General features: G+C 35.6%; 3 protein-coding genes across 4 annotated transcripts; all 3 read right to left on the bottom strand.

Moving 5' to 3' along the window:
* Positions 1 to 1,526: 1,526 nt before the first annotated feature.
* On the bottom strand, positions 1,527 to 7,752 carry LOC114526958 (interferon-inducible GTPase 5-like). 2 transcript variants are annotated; one of them, XM_028548505.1, is made up of 5 exons: positions 7,579 to 7,752; positions 4,618 to 5,078; positions 4,170 to 4,356; positions 2,874 to 3,436; positions 1,527 to 2,214 (listed from the first exon to the last, which is right to left on the bottom strand). In XM_028548505.1, the coding sequence occupies exons 1-5, from the start codon at positions 7,695 to 7,697 to the stop codon at positions 1,793 to 1,795; spliced, it is 1,752 nt and encodes a 583-aa protein (XP_028404306.1). In that variant the 5' UTR covers positions 7,698 to 7,752; the 3' UTR covers positions 1,527 to 1,792. The 2 variants fall into 2 exon arrangements, with proteins under 2 accessions (XP_028404306.1, XP_028404307.1); XM_028548506.1 differs by having other exon boundaries at positions 2,874 to 3,223.
* Positions 7,753 to 11,013: 3,261 nt separating this feature from the next.
* LOC114526849 (interferon-inducible GTPase 1-like) lies at positions 11,014 to 14,199 on the bottom strand. Its single transcript, XM_028548376.1, has 5 exons — positions 14,111 to 14,199; positions 11,991 to 12,493; positions 11,690 to 11,873; positions 11,098 to 11,210; positions 11,014 to 11,051 (listed from the first exon to the last, which is right to left on the bottom strand). The coding sequence occupies exons 1-5, from the start codon at positions 14,197 to 14,199 to the stop codon at positions 11,014 to 11,016; spliced, it is 927 nt and encodes a 308-aa protein (XP_028404177.1).
* A 1,143-nt stretch (positions 14,200 to 15,342) lies between these two features.
* LOC114526953 (interferon-inducible GTPase 5-like) lies at positions 15,343 to 23,387 on the bottom strand. Its single transcript, XM_028548499.1, has 5 exons — positions 23,244 to 23,387; positions 18,234 to 18,730; positions 17,960 to 18,143; positions 16,819 to 17,387; positions 15,343 to 16,289 (listed from the first exon to the last, which is right to left on the bottom strand). Exons 1-5 carry the CDS (start codon positions 23,348 to 23,350, stop codon positions 15,910 to 15,912), a joined length of 1,737 nt encoding a protein of 578 aa, XP_028404300.1. The 5' UTR covers positions 23,351 to 23,387; the 3' UTR covers positions 15,343 to 15,909.
* Between the last annotated feature and the right edge of the window lie 424 nt (positions 23,388 to 23,811).

The following is a 23,811-nucleotide window of genomic DNA, read 5'->3' as shown; positions in this document are numbered from 1 at the left end:
TGATTGGTTTATTTGGCTGGGATATTCTTTTTAGATTAAATAATTTTCCAAAACACATTCATATTCCTCTAGCTAGCGGTCGCGGAGTGCCGTACGAGTGTATTAGTCTATTATAAATCTGCTGAGAGATTTCATTAGACTTTAGTCGTACTTATATTGCACTGCAAAATAAAACAAATTACACTAACAAAAGATAGAACTACAGAAAACAGGGATTGGAAACGAACACATGATCAGTGGCGTAGCCAGCACGATAATTGGGGGGGGGGGGGATATTCATGCATGCATTTCAGCAAGAAATTTTTAAATTTTATTGCTTTAGATCCTTGCTTTTCAAGTTGTTTTGAGAGCGATTGACATAACATTTAGCGAAGCAATTGCCGCTGTCTTTCTTCAACGTATGAAACACCAAAACGCATAACACTAAAACTATATTGTAATGAACGAAAACTTTTATGCATGAAAGTTTTGATCACATCTACAAGTGTTTATTACTACCACCTATATACAATTTCCAATCAGCAGTTTGAATTTCAAACTTTTTTTTTAAACTACAGTAAATCCCCCCCCCACCCCACTTCCTACGTCCCTGTATCCATTGTTTTATATAGAATTGTCGAATGGTTTGGACTTTCAAGTTCACATTTGTGATCGAAGACCATTTCTCATTTTTTATTTAATATATATACCTTAAATAAGACACTATGGTATAAAAGTGGGGGGACAATGATATATTCGTCCCCTCCTACTCCAAAAGTGGGGGACCTGTCCTCCCAGTCCCCCCATGATTTACGCGCCTTGCTTTCATTGAATGTATAAATATGGGGGGATAATAAGACATTTGTCCCCCCAGAGTCCAAAAACTGGCCCGTCCAAAAATTGGACCCGTTCCCCCCAGGATTGACGCCCTTGCTAACAAAGCAAACCTTGTTGGAATACAAATACGTATTCAGATGATCGAAGCACACATAAAACAAACAAAATGGAAATGTTTCCTTTATTAATAGTGATGTAGCTGCAAGTGGTCAATTGAGTAATTTGCAAAGGCGCAATATCAAGTATTCATTGCTATACTATAACCCTAAATTATAACCGTGAACAGGACAAGCATTAATAGCAGTTCTTACATTTTGTTTTGTAAATATTGTGTGAAAACCGAAGTTCCTAATCTGCATAAAGGCAGAATAAGTAATAATACAAAGTATAGAAATACATGCAAGCAAAATCCTATTTGAAGCAATTAACATAAAAAATTATTCCAGCAATGAAAGGTAAGTCATTGTGAAATACAGTTCACTTTGAGAATGTAAACGACTATTTCAGCTTTTCACCTTATGTTTTCACCTAGTGAAAGCATTTGTGCTCGTAACTATTGAGTAAACAACTTTTCAGTCTTTGTTTGGAATAATTGCTTTTCCTAATTCAAATGAATTTAAAAATTGATGAATAACTTCATACATTTGTTGATAAATCCACAGATCAAACGTACAAATGGCTTATGTATTTATGTAATAAATCATGTTAAAATTGTGTTTGTATATAATAATTATGTAATTATTGTAAATACATGCAGCACTAATTGTGTCAAAGTACCGAGTTATGTTCCTTCCAACCGTTTAACTGCAATTTATCGTTACTTATCGTTACTATTATAATTATTCTACGAGTTACTGTCCTAAACTGTATAATTGAACTCTTTTCCGAATACACTAAGAATACACTAATTTTAGTGCAAAGTAACTATATGTTAAAAAATAATTGTATTTAAATATTAACTTGGTATTTTCTATAGTCACCCTTTCACCGACCGTTCAAATGCATTGTCCCATATTACCAATGCCACTTCTTCCATTTCGTCTATAGATTGATTGAGAAAGTAGAATGTCGCAGCAAACGACAGACTGCCAGCGATCGCCAAGCCAATGAATGGAATGAACTTGGAAACCTGTTCAGCTCCAAGCAACCCTACGGCTGCTTTAGCTCCAAAGGATTTGATTAAATCAACAGCAGAAGACATTTGATATCTTGTAATAACGTCTTTAAACTTTTTTTCCAACAGTTCAAACGCTTCAGGAGCTGTGTTTTGAAGGCCAAATGCTCTGAAGTTCATACTCAGGGTAGCTTTAATTATTACGACATCAATAGCACATCCTATCCCGGGAAAAGGGATTGCCCCAGCACCACCGGATACGGCTGCCACGGCGACAGCTTTTGCTGTTCAAATTTGAAAAGAAATCTTTCAATATTGAAACAAATATACGTCAATGAATAATTTTTTGTTAATTGTTTGATGAAATTTGATTGCGATATCGGATTAAAATTTCTCACAATATAAAATATATTACCTATAAGCTATCTGAAAAACTGCGTGATAACTTAATTATCTCATTAATCTCAATCTCAATCTCTAATTAGTATTATCTTTCATTTTTCAGAGACGACTATATGCTTCCAACAACGGTTTACTCTATTCCTGTGGTATTTTGTGAGCCTAAGCAACAAGGATATATAGGACCTGTTTGCCTCGTCCCTCTCTGCGCGCTCCTATGAGGATATAGATTTGAAATATCTTAATTTTATGGCTAGCAAACAAAAATCACTATAAATACTGCATGACATTTTTCGACTGCTATATATTCTGAACTGACTCCCAAATCCGACTTGATATCATTTTAGCTTATACAAGATTATACAATTGACACCTTTGACTTCATGATTATGTTGAAAAATTATGTAGAAAATCGTTATAAAATTCGATATAAAATGGGGTGAATCTTGAAATTTCAAAGCGCAAATATTAGGCATTTAAAAAACGAAGAATCCGGATAGATAGATACATAGCATAAGATGAAAACACCCAGCAATTTGCGTACCTTTAAGAAACCTCGCCTTTCTCTTTAGGCACTCCCGTGTAATATTTGTTAACGATATCGTCAGGCACTCTCTCTGAAGAATAGGTAACGCGTCGCTAATGGCTAGGATAAGACGGTCGAAATCCCATTTGTTTGTATCGTAGTTACTAATCAGAAAGACTTCTTTTTCACTGCATATTAAATCCGTAACATTTTCAAAGCAATCTTTTTTAATCTTCTCCAAAGTTTCTTCTTCGTTGATTGGTTTTCCTCCCTTTTTAGGGCTGAGGTCAACATCGATCTTGGTACGGATAAGAAAAAATGATTTGCCCATTTCTTTAACTTTCTTTGCAAGTTCCAAATCGGCGTTCCTGAAGCGGAATGCGGTAAAAATGAGGAAGGTGTCGTAATCGGCAAAACCAACTTTTCTACAATAGGTTGCAAGATCAGGATATTTAGGTGTGCCGATGCCAGGTAGGTCTACGAAGATAATGTTTTGATTGCTAGGGTGCTGGTATTCTGTTGGTGCAACCGTTGCTTCAACAACATCTACTTTTGCAGCTCGTTCATCGTCATCTGTAAGTCTGTACATAATAACTGCGTGTTTTTTTATTGAAGATACAGTACTGTCTAGAAATAACACTCAGTGGCGTATTTAGTCAATGAACACCAAAATATTAGCATTGCGAGACAAATCGTCAGGCTGGCTACGCCACTGATAACACTGCGGTTATTGTCAGGTTGCGGTTCGGTTGCGGTCGACCGATAGAAACCGCAGACGGTTGCCGTTCGCTTCCGAACGGAGTCTTATGAAGAGCTGAGAACGACAACACAATAATCATATGGAAAACATCTTCAGAAATGTTTGTTAGACCGAGTTAGACCGAGGTTTAACCTGCGATCAGACCGATGTTTGACCTACGTTAACCTCCCTTTTTTGTTAGGTTATTTCTGGACAGTACTCTATATCAGATAATGTTATTATACGAAATAGATACAATTATAGTTTTAACAGAGAGAGAAATTGTTAGTGCATAAAAAGATATATGTTAGATATTGCTCGGGGAAAGGTATGCTTTTTCGTGCGTACTCAAAAGACAATGTCTCTGAGATTGCAAAAATATGCTTGTACGCGAACTATACGGTATACGGTTCATCTCAAAACTGGTATATTGTCACATTAATATCATCATTATCGAAGACATATAAGCAAAATCACTTATAAGCATAAGCAAAATTCTTCGCCCTTTGGCATGGCCAAGATTGAACTTTAAAATTTTAAACATATCTACAGTTTTATAAAGAAACGATAATTACCCTCTTATGGCATTCATGAATGCTGACTTTCCAACACCACTCTCTCCAGTTATTCCAAAGCGAATTTTCACGTCTTTCGATCCCTCAAGCTTCTTCTTGAGAAAATTTTCAATATCTGTTACACCATTTTCATTAACGTATGTTCTCGTATCATCCATATATTGATCTACTAAATCTGCTGTCGTGTCTAGAGGAATTCAAAATCCGAAATAGTCAATTTTCGCGACATTCGAAAGTTCAAAAGCACTGGCAGCTGTGTCTTGTGAAGGAAGCTGATATGTAGGGGATAAAAAAATTAAGACGCTTGGAATTTACGTATGGTAGTTAGGTAAGAAAGTATCACTGCGCTACCGCTTTCGACCATATAACAAAAATTATAGTCTATTATAACTGGACGGTTCTTTCCACAACAAGGAAGGCTAATTAGGCCATCATGACGACACATTACCTGTTGTTATAGCCTGTATCAATTGGGGAAATTCCCATTTGTCTGGATCGTAGTTACTGATAAGAAATATATTTTCACGTGATAAACTCGTTCTTTTGAGCACAAAATCACGGATACTTGTCATAAACTCTTCTTCTCTAATCTCACTTTTACTTTTTTCCGACATGTATTCAATGTCCATTTTTGTACAAATGAGAAAGAATGACTTTTTCGCAGATTTGACTTTCTCTATTAATGCGAGATCAAAGTTTGTTATTCTGGCCGAAATAAATATCAGAAATCTTTCAAATTTATCCAGTTCGAATTGCTTCCAATACAGTTCAAGATTGGGATATTTGTTTGCGCCATAACCAGGTAGATCCCACAAGCTGACAAGGGGGTTTTGGCACATGTACTCAATGGGTTCTCCCCCTGTTTCCACAACATCAACCCATGCTGCGTTCTCGTTTGCATCCTCGATACTAGAAAATAAATCAATACACATTTTTTAATAAACTTGTTCCTGTGGCAACATTTTGAAAACAGTTCAGAGCGCATGTTTAAACTTTTCTTTTCATCTGCACGTATTATGCACACCCTTTCCGCAAGGTATAAACCACATCGTGGAGCTCCAGGAGATCTTGGGATGGCTTGTTTCAAGATTGACCATTTCACACACACTTTTCTTCCGCAGTTCCGCTTCTTTTCAGTTTCAAGACATACTTAGAAAGTTCCGTTTCAGTTGCGTACAGTTCGTTTTTAATTGACTTATGGTTTCTGTAGCGTTCTTTAAAAGAAGTAGTCGTCATTCCGATGTACTCTTTAGCGTCATTGTCATCGTCTGTAGTAACTGTAGCTTTGTACACGATGTTTTTTGTGTTGCAGTTTCCTTGTAATGGACATTCGGACTTGATTTGGCAATTGCATTTCGGCTTACTCGTTTCTTCCGTTGGGGTTAAGTTGGTTAGCAGTTGTTGATTATGTGCCGAGATCACGCTCTTCACATTTCCCATAACCACATCGTGAACGTCCTAGATGTAACGCCGCTAACCTTGAAACTGGAAATTGAAACGTTTTCCTTGACAGCAGATCAAACCACCCTCCTGCAGTCATAAAACAGCTTCCAATAACAGTTATCAACCCTCTCATCCGACAAATAATCCTTCGACTCGTCCGCACCATCCTATGAAAGTGCTCTTAAACGCAGCCATTATAACACCAAATTAGTTTATTCAACCGACGAAACCTACCCAAAAAACCGTAGAAAACGACAAAGGAACATATGGTTCAACCCACCATACAGCAAAAACGTGAACACCAACGTCGCCCAAAGATTCCTGAAGCTGATTGACAAGCATTTCCCTAAATCTAACGTGCTACACAAAATTTTTAACAGAAACACAATAAAAATAATTAAGCTATTCGTGTATGGGAAATGTGAAGAGTGTGATCTCGAATGTCCATTACAAGGAAACTGCAACACAAAAAACATCGTGTACAAAGCTACAGTTACTACAGACGATGACAATGACGCAAAAGAGTACATCGGAATGACGACTACTTCTTTTAAAGAACGCTACAGAAACCATAAGAAGTCTATTAAAAACGAACTGTACGCAACTGAAACGAAACTTTCTAAGTATGTCTTGAAACTGAAAAGAAGCGGAAGAAAAGTGTGTGTGAAATGGTCAATCGTGAAACGAGCCATCCCAAGATCTCCTGGAGCTCCACGATGTGGTTTATGCCTCGCGGAAAGACTGTGCATAATACGTGCAGATGAAAAAAGAAATTAAACAAGCGCTCTGAACTGTTTTCAAAATGCTGCCATTGGAACAAGTTTAATGCCGGAAATTTTAGGCGCGTGCACAAGCATAAGCGCGTGAGAGACGAGTAACCGTTGATGCATGACGTGATCAGTATTAAATAATTCAATAGCTATTGAGGATGTGTAGCTATATAGCAGCCAAACGTATTTAGTTAAAAAATAAGGCGTTGATTTTTGACTTAAATAGTTCTTATTTCTCACGAGCTTTTAACTGTAAGATAATGTATAGCCTTCAAAGGGAATAGGATTAATGACAAAGGACGCAAAAACTAATATTAGTGCAATTGTGTAAAATAAGATATCTAAAACGATAAAAATATTTGTACAATATTCTTGTATGTTTGCATGGTGACAGACGATAAGTAATTTTGCTTGTAGGTACACCATGTAAGTATTTAATACTGCAAAGCTTTCGGAGTTTCGGTCCGTTAACCCGGCTCTTCATCAGTGCATCAGTGTTATAATAATAATAACGATTGCACTGATAAAGACCCGGATTAACGGACCGAAACTCCGAAAGCTTTGCAGTATTAAATACTTACGTTGTGTACCTACAAGCAAAATTATTTCTCGACTGTCACCATGCAAACATACAAGAATATTGTACAAATATTGTTAGCGTTTTAGATATCTTATTTTACACAATTACACTAATATTAGTTTTTGCGTCCTTTGTCATTAATCCTATTCCCTTTGAAGGCTACATTATCTTACAGTTAAAAGCTCGTAAGAAATAAGAACTATTTAAGTCAAAAATCAACGCTTTATCTTAAACTAAATACGTTTTGCTTCTACATGCACATCCTTAATAGCTATTGAACAATAATAAAAATATCTAATATTTATATGTATACATGATGATTATATACCTCAGTTTACGGCATGCACATGTATCGTGACAATAACATGTCGTGTGAATATATATAATTTAGATACTTGACAATAGCATCCTTCGTTTATCACAATAGTTATATGAACAATTTTTAAAAGTAAATGTTGATTTTTGCACATGCCATATTTTATTCGCTTGACAGGTCTTTTATAGCAAGAAATGCCGGCGATATACAACGTCTTTATGCAATACGGGTTGAAAGCAAGTTCAGTATATTTGGCCGACATACAATTTTGTGCGACGAAAGGGAAAATAGATTGCTTACCCTCTCACGGCGTTGACAAAGGCAGATTTTCCACAACCACTTGACCCAACTAAGGCAAAATTGACATTACTTATATATTTGCCTTCGGATGTTGCCCTTTTGGACGGTAAATTACCCATTTAACTTGAATTTATACCCGTCTACAGTATGTCTGCTTCCGTTTCAATAGTTCGTTCAAAGCGGTTGCCAACTGTACTGACCTTCAAGCTTATAATTCTTATGCTAATCAGTTCCAAGAAAACCCTCTCTCGCTTTGAATGGCAGAAGCAAAATGTAGCTATAATAGATCGTTTGCATTAAATTTGAACTTCAGGGCCCGTTGTTCAAAAGCCTGCATGTTAACGCTATAGATGGTTAAATTTTAAACCTCTTTAGAGTTGCGCCGCAGAAAACCCGATTTCGTTAACCCTGACTTAAAATTGATAAAAAAATTTAACCCATATATGTACATATATAGCATATACATGTGATTTAACTTTTTCATACTGGGTTAACTTTCAAAATTATGACTATATAGCGGAAACACGTAGATATGGACTACATTAAACACTTTTAAAAGATTTTATGAACAATTTTAGACAAGTTTGATTTCTCTCTGTTTCAGCATTTGTATTGATTGATTTATCTTCACTTCAATGCAATACACGATAGTTTTAAATACAACAGGACAACTTAATTGAAACATCTTGACCCAAATATTTGTTTCCGATGTCAATTAGGTAAAACGGTATAGATGAGACTCATCGCTTGTACAGTGAAACTGCGCCGTTGCCATGCACATGTACGAATCTCAATCTTTCAGTAAACACAGCGGGAAGGTGCAGAGTTTCTAAGACTAAGTTGGTTGTTTGACCAATTTTAGCTGATCATTGTATCTTAAACTTCAAAAAGGAATTATCTTGATTGGCTGTGGTAATTTGTTTTATGATTAAACATTGCACACCAAAGGCGATGTTTAAAATTTGCTTAATTTTATTTCCCATAGTTTATCATACTAAATGGCCTTTCATTTCGAAACTTTCTAAAATTCCATGCACAGAAATTGCAGTTGAATACAACGTAACTGCATGCCCTCACTTATTTACTATAATTTTTCGACTAACATTATTCCATCACCGCGGTTACAGTTTTTTAACCAGTCGAAAGCGTTTTTATATCCAATTTAGTCCTCAAAATACATTATTTTTTCATCTCATTTGTATAGGTAAAATATATTAAGCCTGGGTTAATTAACCCTACCGCTAACCCTACTTTGAACGACACAGTCATGAAGTTTTAACCATATGTTTTAACGCAGGTTTAACTATAACCTAGGGTTAAGGATTTTAACCGTGCCAGTTTTAGCACTAACCCTATGTTAAGGTTTACTATAAACCGAAGGCAATAGAATTGTCCTGACAAATCTGAGAGTTTGCAAATTTTCTTTTTCAAATAATTTTAAATAATTATATGAAGTTCGTGGAAAAATAGTTTCAATAACAAATCAGAAATTATTTTGGAGCACATATTAAAGAGTTGCCAGACGAAAACAATTTACATCAGTTTATTTTTACGCTACAGTGTATTTAATATTTCTATTAGCTAGTAAAGCTGTTTATACATAATAGATAAATATTACGCTAGCTGAAGAACTAAAAATTGCATGACAGTTGCAAACACTGGTATAAAGTTAGGACCGGCGATTCGTGTCATATTACTATGTGCATGCGTGTAAGATAAAACTCTTGCACAATAATCTAAGAAAGTTCTTGCACAATAATCTAAGAATTATCTTGGAAACTATAATCGATAAATAACTATTGCAATAAGATTATCCATCTGGTAATTGCATTAAGATTATCTTTTGCAATAAGATTATCCATCCAGTCTCGAACAGGAAAAATTGCTTACGTGTTTAGTTATATATGAAGTAATATCACTGACGATTATTTCATTATTGTAATATTTCTTGTGCTTTTGCTTCTTTTAGGATTTCAAGAGCAATTACTTCCATTTCATCCAAAACTCCATGCATTGATCGGTACACGAATCTATAGGTTGCGTTGTTGACGTCAGGCGTTCCTCCGTCGTCATCTCCCGGATAGAAGCTCTGTAGGAAGGATACAACATCTGTGTCTGAATTCAAACAAAATCTTTGCACCGCCTCCTGATGCCTGGGCGACAACTCTTTAAATAAATTTGAGTTTTCGTCTGGAAAACCAAGTTGTGATCTGCAAAAATTCATCTTTTCAATAATGAGTTCAGTCCACCCTTTTGAAATACTAGATCGAAGTGCCACTATCCATATTCGACCTAAAAGGATGATGAATAATTATACTGTCTTACATATACATGTGTTATATCAGTCAGCTAGCGTAATTTATGATTGCAACCAGTATCCATAAATGATGACCATTTAGCGAAAATGCTGTACTAAATGCACAAAAGAAGTGAAGAAATTTGGCCCAAAATTATTTGATGTGAAATAGTATGTTGTATAATATGCTGCTTACATTTTTGCGAGAAAATTGTTTTATTTATATATATATTATAATTATATGGGCGTATAAATTGTCGGCGGGGTATTAGCATATTTTTTCCCAATTCGATCGTCTCAGTTTTTATTCATTATTCGCCATTATTCGCCATTTTTAACTACGTTGTGGACAGTTAACGATGCTTTTGAGGATCGTTAACTTTAACTGCGTTTTAACTATGATTAACGCTAACCACCTTTTTATACAACTGGCTTATAACTACGTGGTTAAAGTTAACGACGTTGTAATCACAAAAAGTGATTAAAAAGTGATAAGAGCTTTTTACAACCGGCCCAAGGTCGTTAATACAATCAATACCACCTTTAAAAAAATAGATGCAAACAGAGAATTCTTGGTTTCATAGCACAGGGTATTAAAAAGTAACCGAAAAAAGCATGGAGTGTTACAGGCTCTGAATTTCGAGACATTTTATAAAATGTGTCTCCGCGCCAACACTCGTGTGGACCACAGCATTCCGGTCCAGACAATTAAAATTTCGAGTGTGTTTGCACGCTGTAAACAGCAATATCTGAGAATAGTCTATCTATACCTTTTAATTTGTTGACCTTGTTCTTTATGATGTCTTCAGAACAGTGCATTGAAAAAAGAAAGGCCGCTCTTATACGAGACGATAGTCGACTTTTAAGTGCTTCCGTAAGGCGGGCGAAGTCCCATTTCAATGGGTGATGATTACTGATCACAAAGACGTCATTGTCTTCCAATGGGGCCCCTGCTGATTGTAAACTTTGCAAACAATCTGCTTTAATCTTATCAAATGTTTCTTCATCCTTGATCTGCTTTCGCCTTTCATTTTTGCAATCGATATCGACTTTAGTGCGGGTGAAAAAGAAAGGTTTGTTATCTTCAGCAAGTCTCTTCGCTAAAGCTGCATTAGACTCGTGTATAAATCGTGTACAACTCATGATGATAAATGCGTCAAATCTTTCAATTTTAAATCTGGTGCAGAATGTGTCGACATCGGGAATATTTGGTGAACCGATACCTGGACAATCCCAAACTGTTATGTTGGGATTATCTGGATAAGGATACGGAGTAGTAATTTTTGTCGTTTCAGTCACTCCCGTTTTTGCTGCATTTGGGTCGTCATCTTTGACACTATAAGAAACAAAGAATAATTGTCTTAAATACTGTGACGCTATTACTAAAGGCTGCATGCGTGTAACTAAAATCTTATCTGAAATATAATTCTATGCCATGACTAAGTTTTTTAATAAGTGTTTAGCATTTCTGGCCGAATTGAATACAAAATAAAATACGGAATTCTGGTGTAGTTTCTATCTCACAGATTTGCTATTATTCTCTCATACTAACTCTCCTGACAAGGCTCTCAGGTCGAAACTTCGAGAAGTGTTTTGTCTATTTTAGGCATTTGTTATACCACTGCAGGGAATTAGCTCGAATTTTTCGCCTAAAATTTCAGGCTGAAAAGCGGGTGATGTTAACTTCAGTTTTTGATGATTTGATATTTCCATAATATTAATGTTTAAACCCGACGATCGTAGAAATCCAACTTTGAAATATTATATATATTTATCTTAATTTTGATACACAGTCTTAATTGCAGATATCATTACCCTCTTATAGCGTTAATAAAACTTGATTTGCCACAGCCACTTTTTCCGACAACAGCCACAGATATTTTAACTTTTTTCCACTTATTAAGATCTCTCATCAGTTTCTGCGCAGCTTCAACCCCTTTATACTTAAAGTTTTCTGTAGCTCTGGTCATTCTGTTCACAAAGAATTGATGCCATGTAGCTACAAAAAGTAGAGAGAATTTAAAATGTTTTTAAATTCTGTATTTCAAAGGTAGTAATCATCTGGAAGAATATTTCAGAAAGACGAGGTCATCTTAGTGAGGTCATAAAAACGTACCCATCTCAGGAACTGGCAGGACGTCGTTCATTGCCTGTAAGAGTTGAAAGAAATCCCACTTGCATGGATCATAGTTACAAATAAGAAATACCTCCGACGACAAATTCGTTTTTTCCAATACATACTTCCGGACCTTGTCCAAGTAGACTTCTTCGTCGAACTCACTTTTATCTTTCTCCAACATGTATTCGTTATCAATTTTAGTGCGAATGAGAAAGAATGGCTTGTTGGTAGACTTGACTTTCTGTATTATTTCAAGATCAAGTTCTGTTACTCTATGTGAAATAAAAATCAGAAAAATGTCACATCTTTCCAACTGAAATTTCCTCCAATAACTTCGAATTTTAAAATAGATTGGTGTGCCATAACCAGGTGGATCCCAGAAGCTGACGAATGGATTATCTCGGTCAATGTACTTTTCGGCTTTATCTTCTGTTTCCACAATATCAACCTTTGCTATCCTTTCAAACTCGTTGTCTTTTGAATCATCATCATCGTCGAAACTAAAGTACAAAATATTCAGGTTCAAAACATTTAAAATCTCTACAACCAGGATATACATTTATTTCTTATATATAGCCTAGTATTACAGTAACTATATTTCTCCGTAAAGAGTACAATTATCATAAACAAGATATCAGATTTGAAATATGACATGCCCAATACACAAACCAACGGTCACGGCCCACGGGTTCGATTTCAGTTTGTTGTGATCAAGCTAATTTTCATGCAGCTTTCCTGGTTGGTAATCCTGGCAAGGCTGAAACCGACCCAAAATTAAAAACTCTTTGACGTTAATTCTTGGCAGTTGGCACTGTCTGATTTAAATGATAATTCATTTAATTTATTTATTCTCTGAGGATCGACGTTTATGAAGTAGAATTATATCGATGAAAATTATTATTCTATATCCTATCCCAGTCCAGTCGATTCTATCAATTTTTGATGCCCTTAAACATCACAAACAAAAAGGGTTTTATTTTATATGCGCGAGGTAGGAGATCTTTACAATAAGTTAACTAATGTTCTCTTTTTGGTCTTCTGTTGCTCTTCTCTTGGATCTTCGTCGTTGTTGTTCTTGTCTTTATCGTTGTTCTTGTACTGTTGAGCTTCTTAACGTTTCACATTTACTCCGCTAGTCCACTGAAGGTTCGGGTGTTGTGCATGCCCTTTTATATATAGTAACGGTCGAGGGACATCTGCGCACGAGTGGGCTGATCATTATCCAACCAATCAGCGTTGTTAGTGAGAAATGTGGGTTGGTCTTAGAAGCTCATTCCAGCTCTCATATCTTGTTTGTTTAGGGCGTTGACGCACTAGTCGAGTTGGTCTTCTGCTTATATAATCAATGAATATTTAAGAATGTTCACAACTTAAGATATTTATCATCAACAACTATTAGAATCTCCAAGCATTGCTTCTGTGAACCTTATTTTACAATTTAACTACTCATACTACGCCAGATGCGCCAGTTCTGGCAGGGTGATTGATATCTTATATCACCACCTTACTACTTTATTCGATCCCACGAAATGTGATGCATGAAAGAAAAAGTAATTAATGATTGCAAATGGCCGAACATTGTTTTTACTCATGTGTACTCTGTGGCAAAAATGCATTATTTATCCGCCTCATTGCCAGGTAATATTTCCTATTTTACAACTAATTTTAAATGCAAATAACTGAACATACTAAAGCCTTGCGTAACATATGTATTCCGCCTTTAATAAATACTACCATGCATGCTTTGATGACTGCAATATAATAGTATATTGGTTGGTAGATTCCATGACAAGAATAGTGATAAAACTGAGTTTCTTATGCATGCATGATAGATGTTTCAGAATTACTTTCATTTACTATATTCATGTCTAATGTATAATTAATTTCAATACTCGTCATGGCATCGTATGTACGTTTAAAACAACATAAACGCTACAAATATGGAATTTTAGATATTTTTTACTCTTTTCGCATCATATATTGATCAGTTTTGTTTGGCAGGAAATACGGACGATTCTTGACCTCTGTATCACACAAGAATTGTTAACTATGAGTGAAATTACTTTCATATTTTCACACAAAGCTTCCTTCAAGAATAGTGAAAGTAAATTGCTTACCCTCTTACGGCGTTAACAAAAGCCGATTTCCCACAACCACTTGACCCAACTAAAGCGAATGTGGCCACCTTGGTCTGTAATGTACCCATTTCGATTAAATTTGTGCTGGAACAAGTCAGTGTGCGTGAAAATTATCCTTGCAGTGTTTGCAAGATATTGCAAAATGCATTAGCCGTAACATTTATGATTCTTATGCTAATGATTCTTGGAAAAACACGTTTGTCATTCAGCGAACCCTACTAACCTTTGTATCCACAAGGAACACCCAACATGCCACTTCCCACACAGTTTGATAAAACATCAGCTCGGACCAAACACTAGAAAAATCTGTTTCAAGAGAAAGAAAAACAAGACCTTGAAGAAATCTTATGATATTATAAGACTAGAAATACATGCGTGAAGCAACCCCTCGCTATTTCAGCCAACTATACACAATTTTCTGCACTAGCCCGACATCAATATATTATCGTCATTTTGTAGGGTAAAGACTGAAGTGTAACTAATATTTCTATCATTCTAGCTTTCATAAAGCGTATAGCCCTTTAAGTTTTTGCTGCATTACGCTATTCAGCAGGCAGTTAATGGATCTTGCGGCAATAAAGTATTTAAAATTTAATATTTAAAATTTAAGCTTCAATTTCAAACCATGAAAACAGTACAAAAAATCTTCAAAGACAAAGGACACAAAGACTAAAAGTCGAATGTTATTTTATTTTGTTTTGTACAGTGTCTATCGACTTCTGCTACAAGAAATTCAAATTAAACTTTTTAAGTGAAATCGATGTGTGCAAGCCTGTATCTAAGTTGGTTATGCCCTTGCAAATCGACATATCAAGCTCAAATAAAGTGCATCCTAACCAAGATGAAAAAACGCAATAAACAAAGTAAACAGGTACCTTTGTCGTTTACAGACTATGAATTATTTCTGTTCCACATATATTAGTCTTGAACTGTGCCATGTTTTCTTCATAGTCGTCTGTTATATATCGCCTTTATCTTGCTTCTTCACATTTTATTTTCACAAAGTTTTTAAAGCACTAATACAAACTTTCTGTCTTAGCCAATCAGAACGTTATTGATTATCAGTCTTCACTCGTTCAGTTTTCAACAGTCCACCGTCTATGACATCCCATTTGGACAAGTTTTGAGTGAGAGTAAAACTTGAAATCCATCTCATAAGAGATAGTTCTAAATTTAAAACGATGTCTATTGCGATACCGCATTGCAAATGCAATACCAACATTCTGCCACTATAATATCTGGTCACGCAAAAAGTTTACTTATCACTACTATTTGAAATTTGAATTAGCTACATTTGTCCTTATCTAGGTCTATAACGGAGATTTTAGTTTTGTTTCGTATTCCACAGTAGGTCTCTGGTCCCATGTCGTAAGACATGGCAAGTTCGAAATTATGAAGACAAATGCCCTTCAACTGTAGATAAGTACAATATATTTAATTAAGTTTTACTGTGCTACAAATACTAGTGATGTCATCACTGTGTCGGGTGATACAGCATATATGTTTAAGTTATATTTGCAGTTGCATGCTTTACCGAAGTAAAGAAGCTATAGACCTTTTCCGGGCTACGATTTGATACTTTTCCTGTGATTTCTTAATTAATTAATAGCATTATATCATTTTTATAGATTGCTTAAACTGAATGCACGAGTGAGAGTATTATATCGGTGCATATACATAGTGCATGCAGCCGTTGCTGCCATGTAACAAGAGTTATATATAGTAAATCCAGAAACATCTATACATCCTTTTTTCTAGTTCCAAACTACGATTAACAGTCAAAATCTATCCAAATTTGTTGCCTCTTTCATGACTTCTATTGCAACCTTTTCCATTTCATCCAAAATACGATGCATTGATCTGCGCAGAAATCTATATGATTCTGCGTTGACGCTCAGATGTGATTGGTCAAAATCAGCATTATCAAAATTTTTTAACCAATTTATCACGTTTACACCAGGTTTAATAAAAAATTTTCGGAAGTCATTTTGGCGAGCAGGCGAAAAGTTTTTAAATTCTATGGAGTCTTCCTCAGGAAAACCAAGCTGAGATCTGTAAAACGCGATCCTACCAATGATAAAATCAGAAGAGTGTTGCAAAGTGATATTGTCGTATACTTGTGCAATAAATGAATGAAATATAGCCATCCATACTCGTTCTTAAAGAAAGAAAAGAAGATAGTTACAATATAAATACATAAATATCAATCACGTGACTATTAAATGTGTCCTTTAACTAGACTTTTTGTTTGCATATTTTAAATCATATTATTGTATAGCAAGTTTCGAAGTTCGTGTTCCACGCCAAAAATAATGACCTTTTAACCTCAGCCGAATTCTTTTTAAAATGAAATATAAATAAATATTGCTTGTGTATAGACAGAGAACTGTCAGGTTTTTGACAATTTTATTTCTGCCGATGAATTAATAGCCATGTTATATCTAGTATGTATTTCTAGTTTTTCTAATGTAGCAAGTAATTATGAATTCGTTAAAATTCCTGCAGACATTTTGCCCCCTATTACACCCACGTGTATACCTGTCGCTTAAACAGCTTCCGTTGCTACTTGTTACTTTGCCATTCTGTGAATTTGGTTGAATAAAGTGTACGTAGCCGCCTAATTAAGCTGCACAAGAGTTTTCCCGGGGTAGGCGATGTGAAATACAAAAAAACCTGGAGACACATACCTTTGAGGACTTCGACCTTTTTTCTGAGAATTTTTTCCGAAAACGTGAACATGGTAAAAAGAAAGGCAGTTCTTATACGAGTAGGCAGTTGATCACTGAGTGCTTCCGTAAGGCGGCCAAAGTCCCATTTCAATGTGTCATGATTACTAATCAGAAAGATATCGTTGTCTTCCAATGGCGCCCCTGCTGATTTTAAACTTAGAGAACAATCTGCTTTAATCTTCTCCAGCGTTTTGCTTTCGGTGTTTCCTTTTCTTTTTTCATTTTCGCAGTCAATATCAATTTTTGTGCGAATAAAGAAAAAAGGCTTTCTACTCTCTTGAAATTTGTTTGCTAGGTCCTTATCGATATCTCCAAAGCGATCAGCTGTCGTAATGATAAATGCGTCGAACTTCTCAATATTGACCAAGGTGCAGAATTTGTCGAAATTGGGAATATTTGATGGACCACCGATACCTGGACAATCCCAAACCGTTATGTTGGGATTATGTGGATAAGGGTACGGAGTGGGAATGGTTGTCGTTTCGATCACTCCCGTTTCTGCTGCATTTGGGTCGTCATCTTTGACACTATAAGAAACAAAGGATAATTGTCTTTAACAATATTTTTTAAGTTATTTTAACCGGTATTTTAGTAATTTTTTTTTGTTCACCCTGATGAAATGAATTTTGTTAGAATACAAATGCATCTGAGAAACCAACTTTAAATTGCAATTGGGATTTAAAATATACGTTTTTACAGTGTATGTGATTGCTATGCACATTTTTCAGTTCCGTACCATTAAGTTCTAGCAAATTTTTAATTGTGTCTTAATTAATGGAGGTGTAAAATCGAATATTATTATAGCTTTAACAACTTTTTTGTATCCGTTGACACAATGTTGATTGGTTTCCCTTTCCCTCCCTTTTCAGTCAATTTTGGCATATGCTAACAAAATATAATAAAAAATCCATTTCAGTAATAGAATCACAACTGGCTCGATCAAAAAACAGTTTATCGCTGTTCTAGGTATATGGGCGCAAAATAATTTGGAAAATAGAAATTGACCAGTTTGATCTCCGTAGTATATAGAGTTGAGATTCCTTTCACGTTATAGTGATACAGAAAAATGTCCAATATAACGATATGGTCATAATGTTACCTTCTAATGGCGTTCACAAAACTCGATTTGCCGCAACCAGATTGTCCGACTATAGCCACATTTATTTTAACTCCTTTCCATTTATTGACTTCTTTCACCAGCTTTTGTGCAGCTTCAATCCCCTTAAACTTAAACGCGCTGGCAGATCTTATCATTCTATTTACAAAAAACTGCTGCCATGTAGCTATATAAGACAATAAATTATTCAAGTATCATCATATAGTTTGAAAGAAAATCTGTATTAAATAGTCGGAGAATATTTAGTGAAACCTACCCATCTCAGGAAGAGAGAACTCTTTATTCATAGCTTGTAACAGTTGAAAGAATTCCCACTTGTATGGATCATAGTTACTGATGAGATATATCCTGTCTTTGGAGCAAGAATCCAAATTCAATTTTTTATGCACATAATCCCGGATTTTTTCCAAGAATTCGTCTTCTTTAACCGGATTCTTACGTTTCTGTAATAATCTGGATTCGATATCAATTTTGGTGCGGATAATGAAGAATGACTTTTTGGCAGATTTTACTTTTTTTATCAACTCTAGATCAAGTTTTGTAACTCTGACAGATATAAAAATCAGAAATGTGTCAAATTTTTGCAATTCGCACTCCTTCCAATACTTTTGAAGATTTGGATAGTTTGATGTACCATATCCAGGTGTATCCCAGTAACTGACGCGAGGATTTTCGGGATTGATAAATTCATAGGCATTTTTTCCTGTTTCCACAATATCTACACCTGCTCCCTTTTCGTCGTCATCATCAATTCTGAAAGGAAATGAAAAATGCAAACTTCTTAAAATAAAGTCTAAGGCTATCGGCGTGCGCCTAACACAATATCTTATTTATTTTGAAAGTCTGGGATTATTTATTTTTGGGCCTGAAATAATTAATTTCGCATAATTCTCTTCAGTGACCGCAATCAGGTCCAGCTCGAATAATGTCAACCGGGGGGACCCAGGAGTCTTAAAATTCCGGATGTGTTCTATGTGGTTTGGTTTATGTTGAATGAATTTTCGCGGAATTTTCATTTGCACGGACAGACATAAAATTTTAATAAAAACAAATGCTACGCAATCGAGTAATGATAAACAAAGTTAATGCAAAATGGTTGCAATGTTTAGAAAAATTAAACATGCATGAGCGCAAAAATTAAGCGCTGGAATTGGAATTATTTTGGGTTACAGCATACTAGTCAAAGGAAAGTCGCTTTTCAAAATTTCAAGGCACTTTGTCAGGTATAATAAATCGCTATAAAAAACCTGCATACGAATATAATTATATTTTGTATTGAATGCATTTATTATTTTTTATTAACCGCTAAAATTTACGAATCATCTACTAAAACAACCAGTCTGCAGTTCGTACAGTATCGGCTATTTTATCTGCATTTAAGGTGGCGCAAGTATGCAGTTTATGATGATAGATTCTCCTTGAGGTAACAATATGATGTTGACGCCAGCTATTACATCGTCACTTCAATATAACGTGCTTACATGGAGTTTGGCAAACAGTTCTTTGCATGCATTTCTTCATGGTCGTTCGGTACAAACACAAACTAATGGTAAGCTAATTTATAGTCACATAGCTTTTAAACCTTACAGATTTGTATCATACGTATATGATATGCATATTTCATTATGTGATCATCGAGGCTGATGAAAATGTTTCGGAAATTAACTTGGTATTATTTACAATGTGCAGGCTATACGTTATGACTTATTAATGGGTTGCCTCATTGCCTGTCGTGGTAGGAAGTGTGTCGGCATATGGTAAAACGCGGACTGGACTGGACTAGTAAAACGCGGACTGGACTAAATTAGTAAAACACGGACTGGACTAAATTAGTAAAACGCGGACTGGACTAAATTAGTAAAACGCGGACTGGACTAAATTAGTAAAACACGGACTGGACTAAATTAGTAAAACACGGACTGGACTAAATTAGTAAAACGCAGACCGGACTAAATTAGTAAAACGCGGACTGGACTAAATTAGTAAAACACGGACTGGACTAGATTAGTAAAACACGGTCTGGAATCGATAAAATTTCTTTAATTGTGATTTGCCTTTAGCCTATAGTTTGCCCCAAAATTTCTCAATGCATGCCAGAAAACTGTTTTACCGAGAGCACTCCGTATGGTTGCGATTTACGTCGACGAAGGACGACTCACTACGCGCCAACCGCGCCAAAATCGAAAACTTGGTGCTTGCGTCCATTGTTTAAACATGGAAGCAAGCTTCAAAATTCCGACATTGATAAAAAAGCCCAAACTAGGGTCCAAGGATAGTGCAAAGTTTTCATGCCCTGTAATACCTAAGCAACCGGACGTTTATCCCAACATAAACATTTTGACTTACCTCATGCCAGTAAAAATATAATGAACTAGGTTAAACATTAATCAAAAGGAAATTACTCAAAGTACTCAAGTTACGTTAGTCGCGGATACTGTCACTATTAAATTATAATTTTAGTTGCTCATCTAAACCAGGCGCGATTTTCTCAGTTTAGTCTCTTTTCTTCGTCAGGCAACTGTGACTACATTCACTACATTTATGTCATGGCAATTTATCCGTCTTTTCATAAGAATAGCCAAAATAGTTGCGTTGTAAATAATGTAAATAAACCGCGGTGCATATTATGTCAATGATGTGGATACTTCGACGCGTAAATCGATACAAAACAATATACTTATAATCAATACTGTATACCGCCAAAATTATTTGATTACTGCACAAAATGTCCGTTTTGTATACTATAATTTATGTACTGTATGCAGAATACCAGGTATCGACTTGCTATCGACATAATATACTGATATTCGTGTAAGAGATCTATTAATACATAAACAACACACCGTCGTTTCTTCCTAACCTCTTAGCTCTATTTATGGAATAAACCTTCCAAATCATATTTGTGTTAATTGAATGCTCGTAATTCATAACATAAGATGATAAATTGCGTAGATTCTGAAAGAATTGCTCGATTTTTACGCCCGGTGTCCCAGGAAATTTGGCCCCCCCAAAATTTGGCCCCCCCGGGCCATATTTCCTAGGAAATTTTGCCCCCCTTTCGGAAATTTGGCCCCCTCGAAAACATATACTTTATTGCCATGAGTTCGAGAATCGCGAAGCTTCTTCTAAAAACAAGATCGTAAATGTTTATTTGTATTCATACTTAGTTTGCTTCATTTATTTCAAAAGCTTTTCATCTCGGCGAAGAGCGAAGACGAATATTGTTAATTGCACGTGGCTAACTTCTAGGATTATCATAACATTACTAGGGGCTTTAATCGAAATATAAATAAATAAGTGGTAATTTCCTAAAACAACCTTTCCTATGTATGTATAACCGCTAAGCCTATAATTTATAAGGTCGCCAAATTAAGAATTTCTGGGGAGGACAAATCACGTATTGCACAGTTCGGAAATTTGGTCCCCCTCGATAACATACTTTATACTCTCAAAAAATATATATAAAATATATATAGTTTTGAAATCGCGACCTTTTGACTCAATATTCATCAAGTTTCTGAACCTCATATGAAATTCGTCAGAATAACAACCACACTTTAGCAAGCGATGACAACATGCGTTGGCGAAAGTGTTAATGTTCATGCGGCTAACATTTAGATAGTAATTAATACAAATTTGGATAAAAACGTTTAAAAACAATCGGCAAACACAATAACAGGTAACATGCACTATATAAAATCCGTCAGTGCTGTTTGTAAGTTGTAACTCAAACCACGGCTAGATAGACTTTTATACACTTAAAACTTTTATACACTTAACGGTTCTCTAGCTCTAAAATGGTAAGGTAAACTAAGTTTTTTAGAGGGGGGCCAAATTTCCGAAGGGGGGGCCAAATTTCCTAGGATATTTGGCCCGGGGGGGCCATATTTCCTAGGAAATTTGGCCCGGGGGGGCCAAATTTTCGGGGGGGCCAAATTTCCTGTGACAGTTTTGAAGTTTCCCGGAATGTTTTGAAGCTATGCTCGTCGCTCCTCGTTTCTTTACATCGTGAATAATGCTCAAGGCTCTACGCTTCTTTCCAAAACTTTGGGATACGACTTTTTAAATCTCTTGCTGCGTTAATAATTATAAAACTAAAGAAATTCTATCGATTCCAGTCCGTGTTTTACTAATCTAGTCCAGTCCGTGTTTTACTAATTTAGTCCAGTCCGCGTTTTACTAATTTAGTCCAGTCCGTGTTTTACTAATTTAGTCCAGTCCGCGTTTTACTAATTTAGTCCAGTCCGCGTTTTACTAATTTAGTCCAGTCCGTGTTTTACTAGTCCAGTCCAGTCCGCGTTTTACCATATGCCAAGTGTGTCTACAAATTGTAAGCCCTACATTCCTATAATTTTACATGCTATTTATGTCGCATGATCGATCTCGTCCGCAGTGGTTAATAGTATACATTGATTACGATAATATCAGTATGAATATTGATTTTTGTACTGAGCAAGTTTTCCTTAACAAGTTTTCCTTGCCGATTTTTTTTTTGCTCGTGTGTACGCGAAAAAATTGACTGTCAAGTTTTCCTTGACAAAGATCCTTGTTCAAAAGCTAGTCATGACAGCTTTCAACATGCAAGGAAGAATGCTTGTGTGTACGGCCGTCAAGGAAAACTTGACAAGGAGTTGCGCGGCAGGGATCAGTTCACCAATCGAGCGGGGTTTTGAAGTTTTATCATTTCTGTTTGTTTTGAGATTTGGTCGTATACTCATTTTATCATGGCTCATATTTTTCGCGTACACACGAGAAAATAAAACTTGGGAGGGAAAACTTGTCAACGAAAACTTGCCCGTCTATGGGGGGCTTAAATGTATACTTTCACCTTAGCATATAAAGGCGTATATCATACATAATATTGATTTCGGAATTAGCTATGTAGAATTATTATTTATGTAACATAATTCCGCTCAGCGACACTCGAGTCGAGAAATGTACACTTATATATTGATTGCAATAACATCAATATTGGCTTTTGCACTGATCGTCTATAGGTTGTTTCAGAATTGATTTATGGAAACTACCGACTTAATAGAGACACGTTGCAATATTATTTCTATTAATATGTTTCAGTTGCACGATGAACGAACTACTGAGCATGCTGTACATTCATTATTCGAGTAGGCATACATTATACCATTGGGCATAAAAAGCCAGGCGATATTCTTCTACCAATGGCAATTTAATCACAAAGAAGTTATGTATAATCATGATGTTATTTGAGCTTCTGGTTTAGGAAAAGAGAAAGTTAATATTGAAATACCCTCTCGCAGCGTTGACAAAGGCAGATTTCCCAGAACCACTTGATCCAACTAAGGCAAATTTGACACATTCCTTATCTCTGTCTTCTTTTGACTCCGATGCACCCATAGTAGCTATAATTTTTTCTCGTACAAAGAGGCTTAACAGAAATCGAAACGGCGTTCGCTGAAAATGCATCAACCGTGGTCTCTATAGCTACAATTCTTATGCTAATGATTTCCTGGAAAAATTATTCGTTATTGTTTGTTTCGTATTAAAATATCAGTAGAACGTTCTATCATTACCATATACGGCTTTTCAACAGGTACATAACATAAAAATGATTGGAAACAGCAATTAATGTTGGCGGATCGAATCACTCATAATTTACAAAACATTGACATCTTGCAATCTTATAGGAATTTTTAAGGGTAGACCGGGCATTGTTGTTTGTTGTTCACCCTCCTATAAGTATGAGTTTGTTGATTTTCTAGGATAGAGGCCAAACAATATGTTGCACGTAAAAGAATCATCACATAAATTATTATAACTTTGGCGGGCATTGCAGTGTACTTTGTGGGCTAAAATAA

This window comes from Dendronephthya gigantea, unplaced genomic scaffold, assembly GCF_004324835.1.
Source record: "Dendronephthya gigantea isolate DGI-Jeju-01 unplaced genomic scaffold, DenGig_1.0 000042F, whole genome shotgun sequence".
Classification (NCBI taxonomy): Eukaryota; Metazoa; Cnidaria; class Anthozoa; order Malacalcyonacea; family Nephtheidae; genus Dendronephthya; species Dendronephthya gigantea.
The sequence above is the reverse complement of the archived record's forward strand: the minus strand, read 5'-3'. Positions and strand labels throughout refer to the sequence as shown.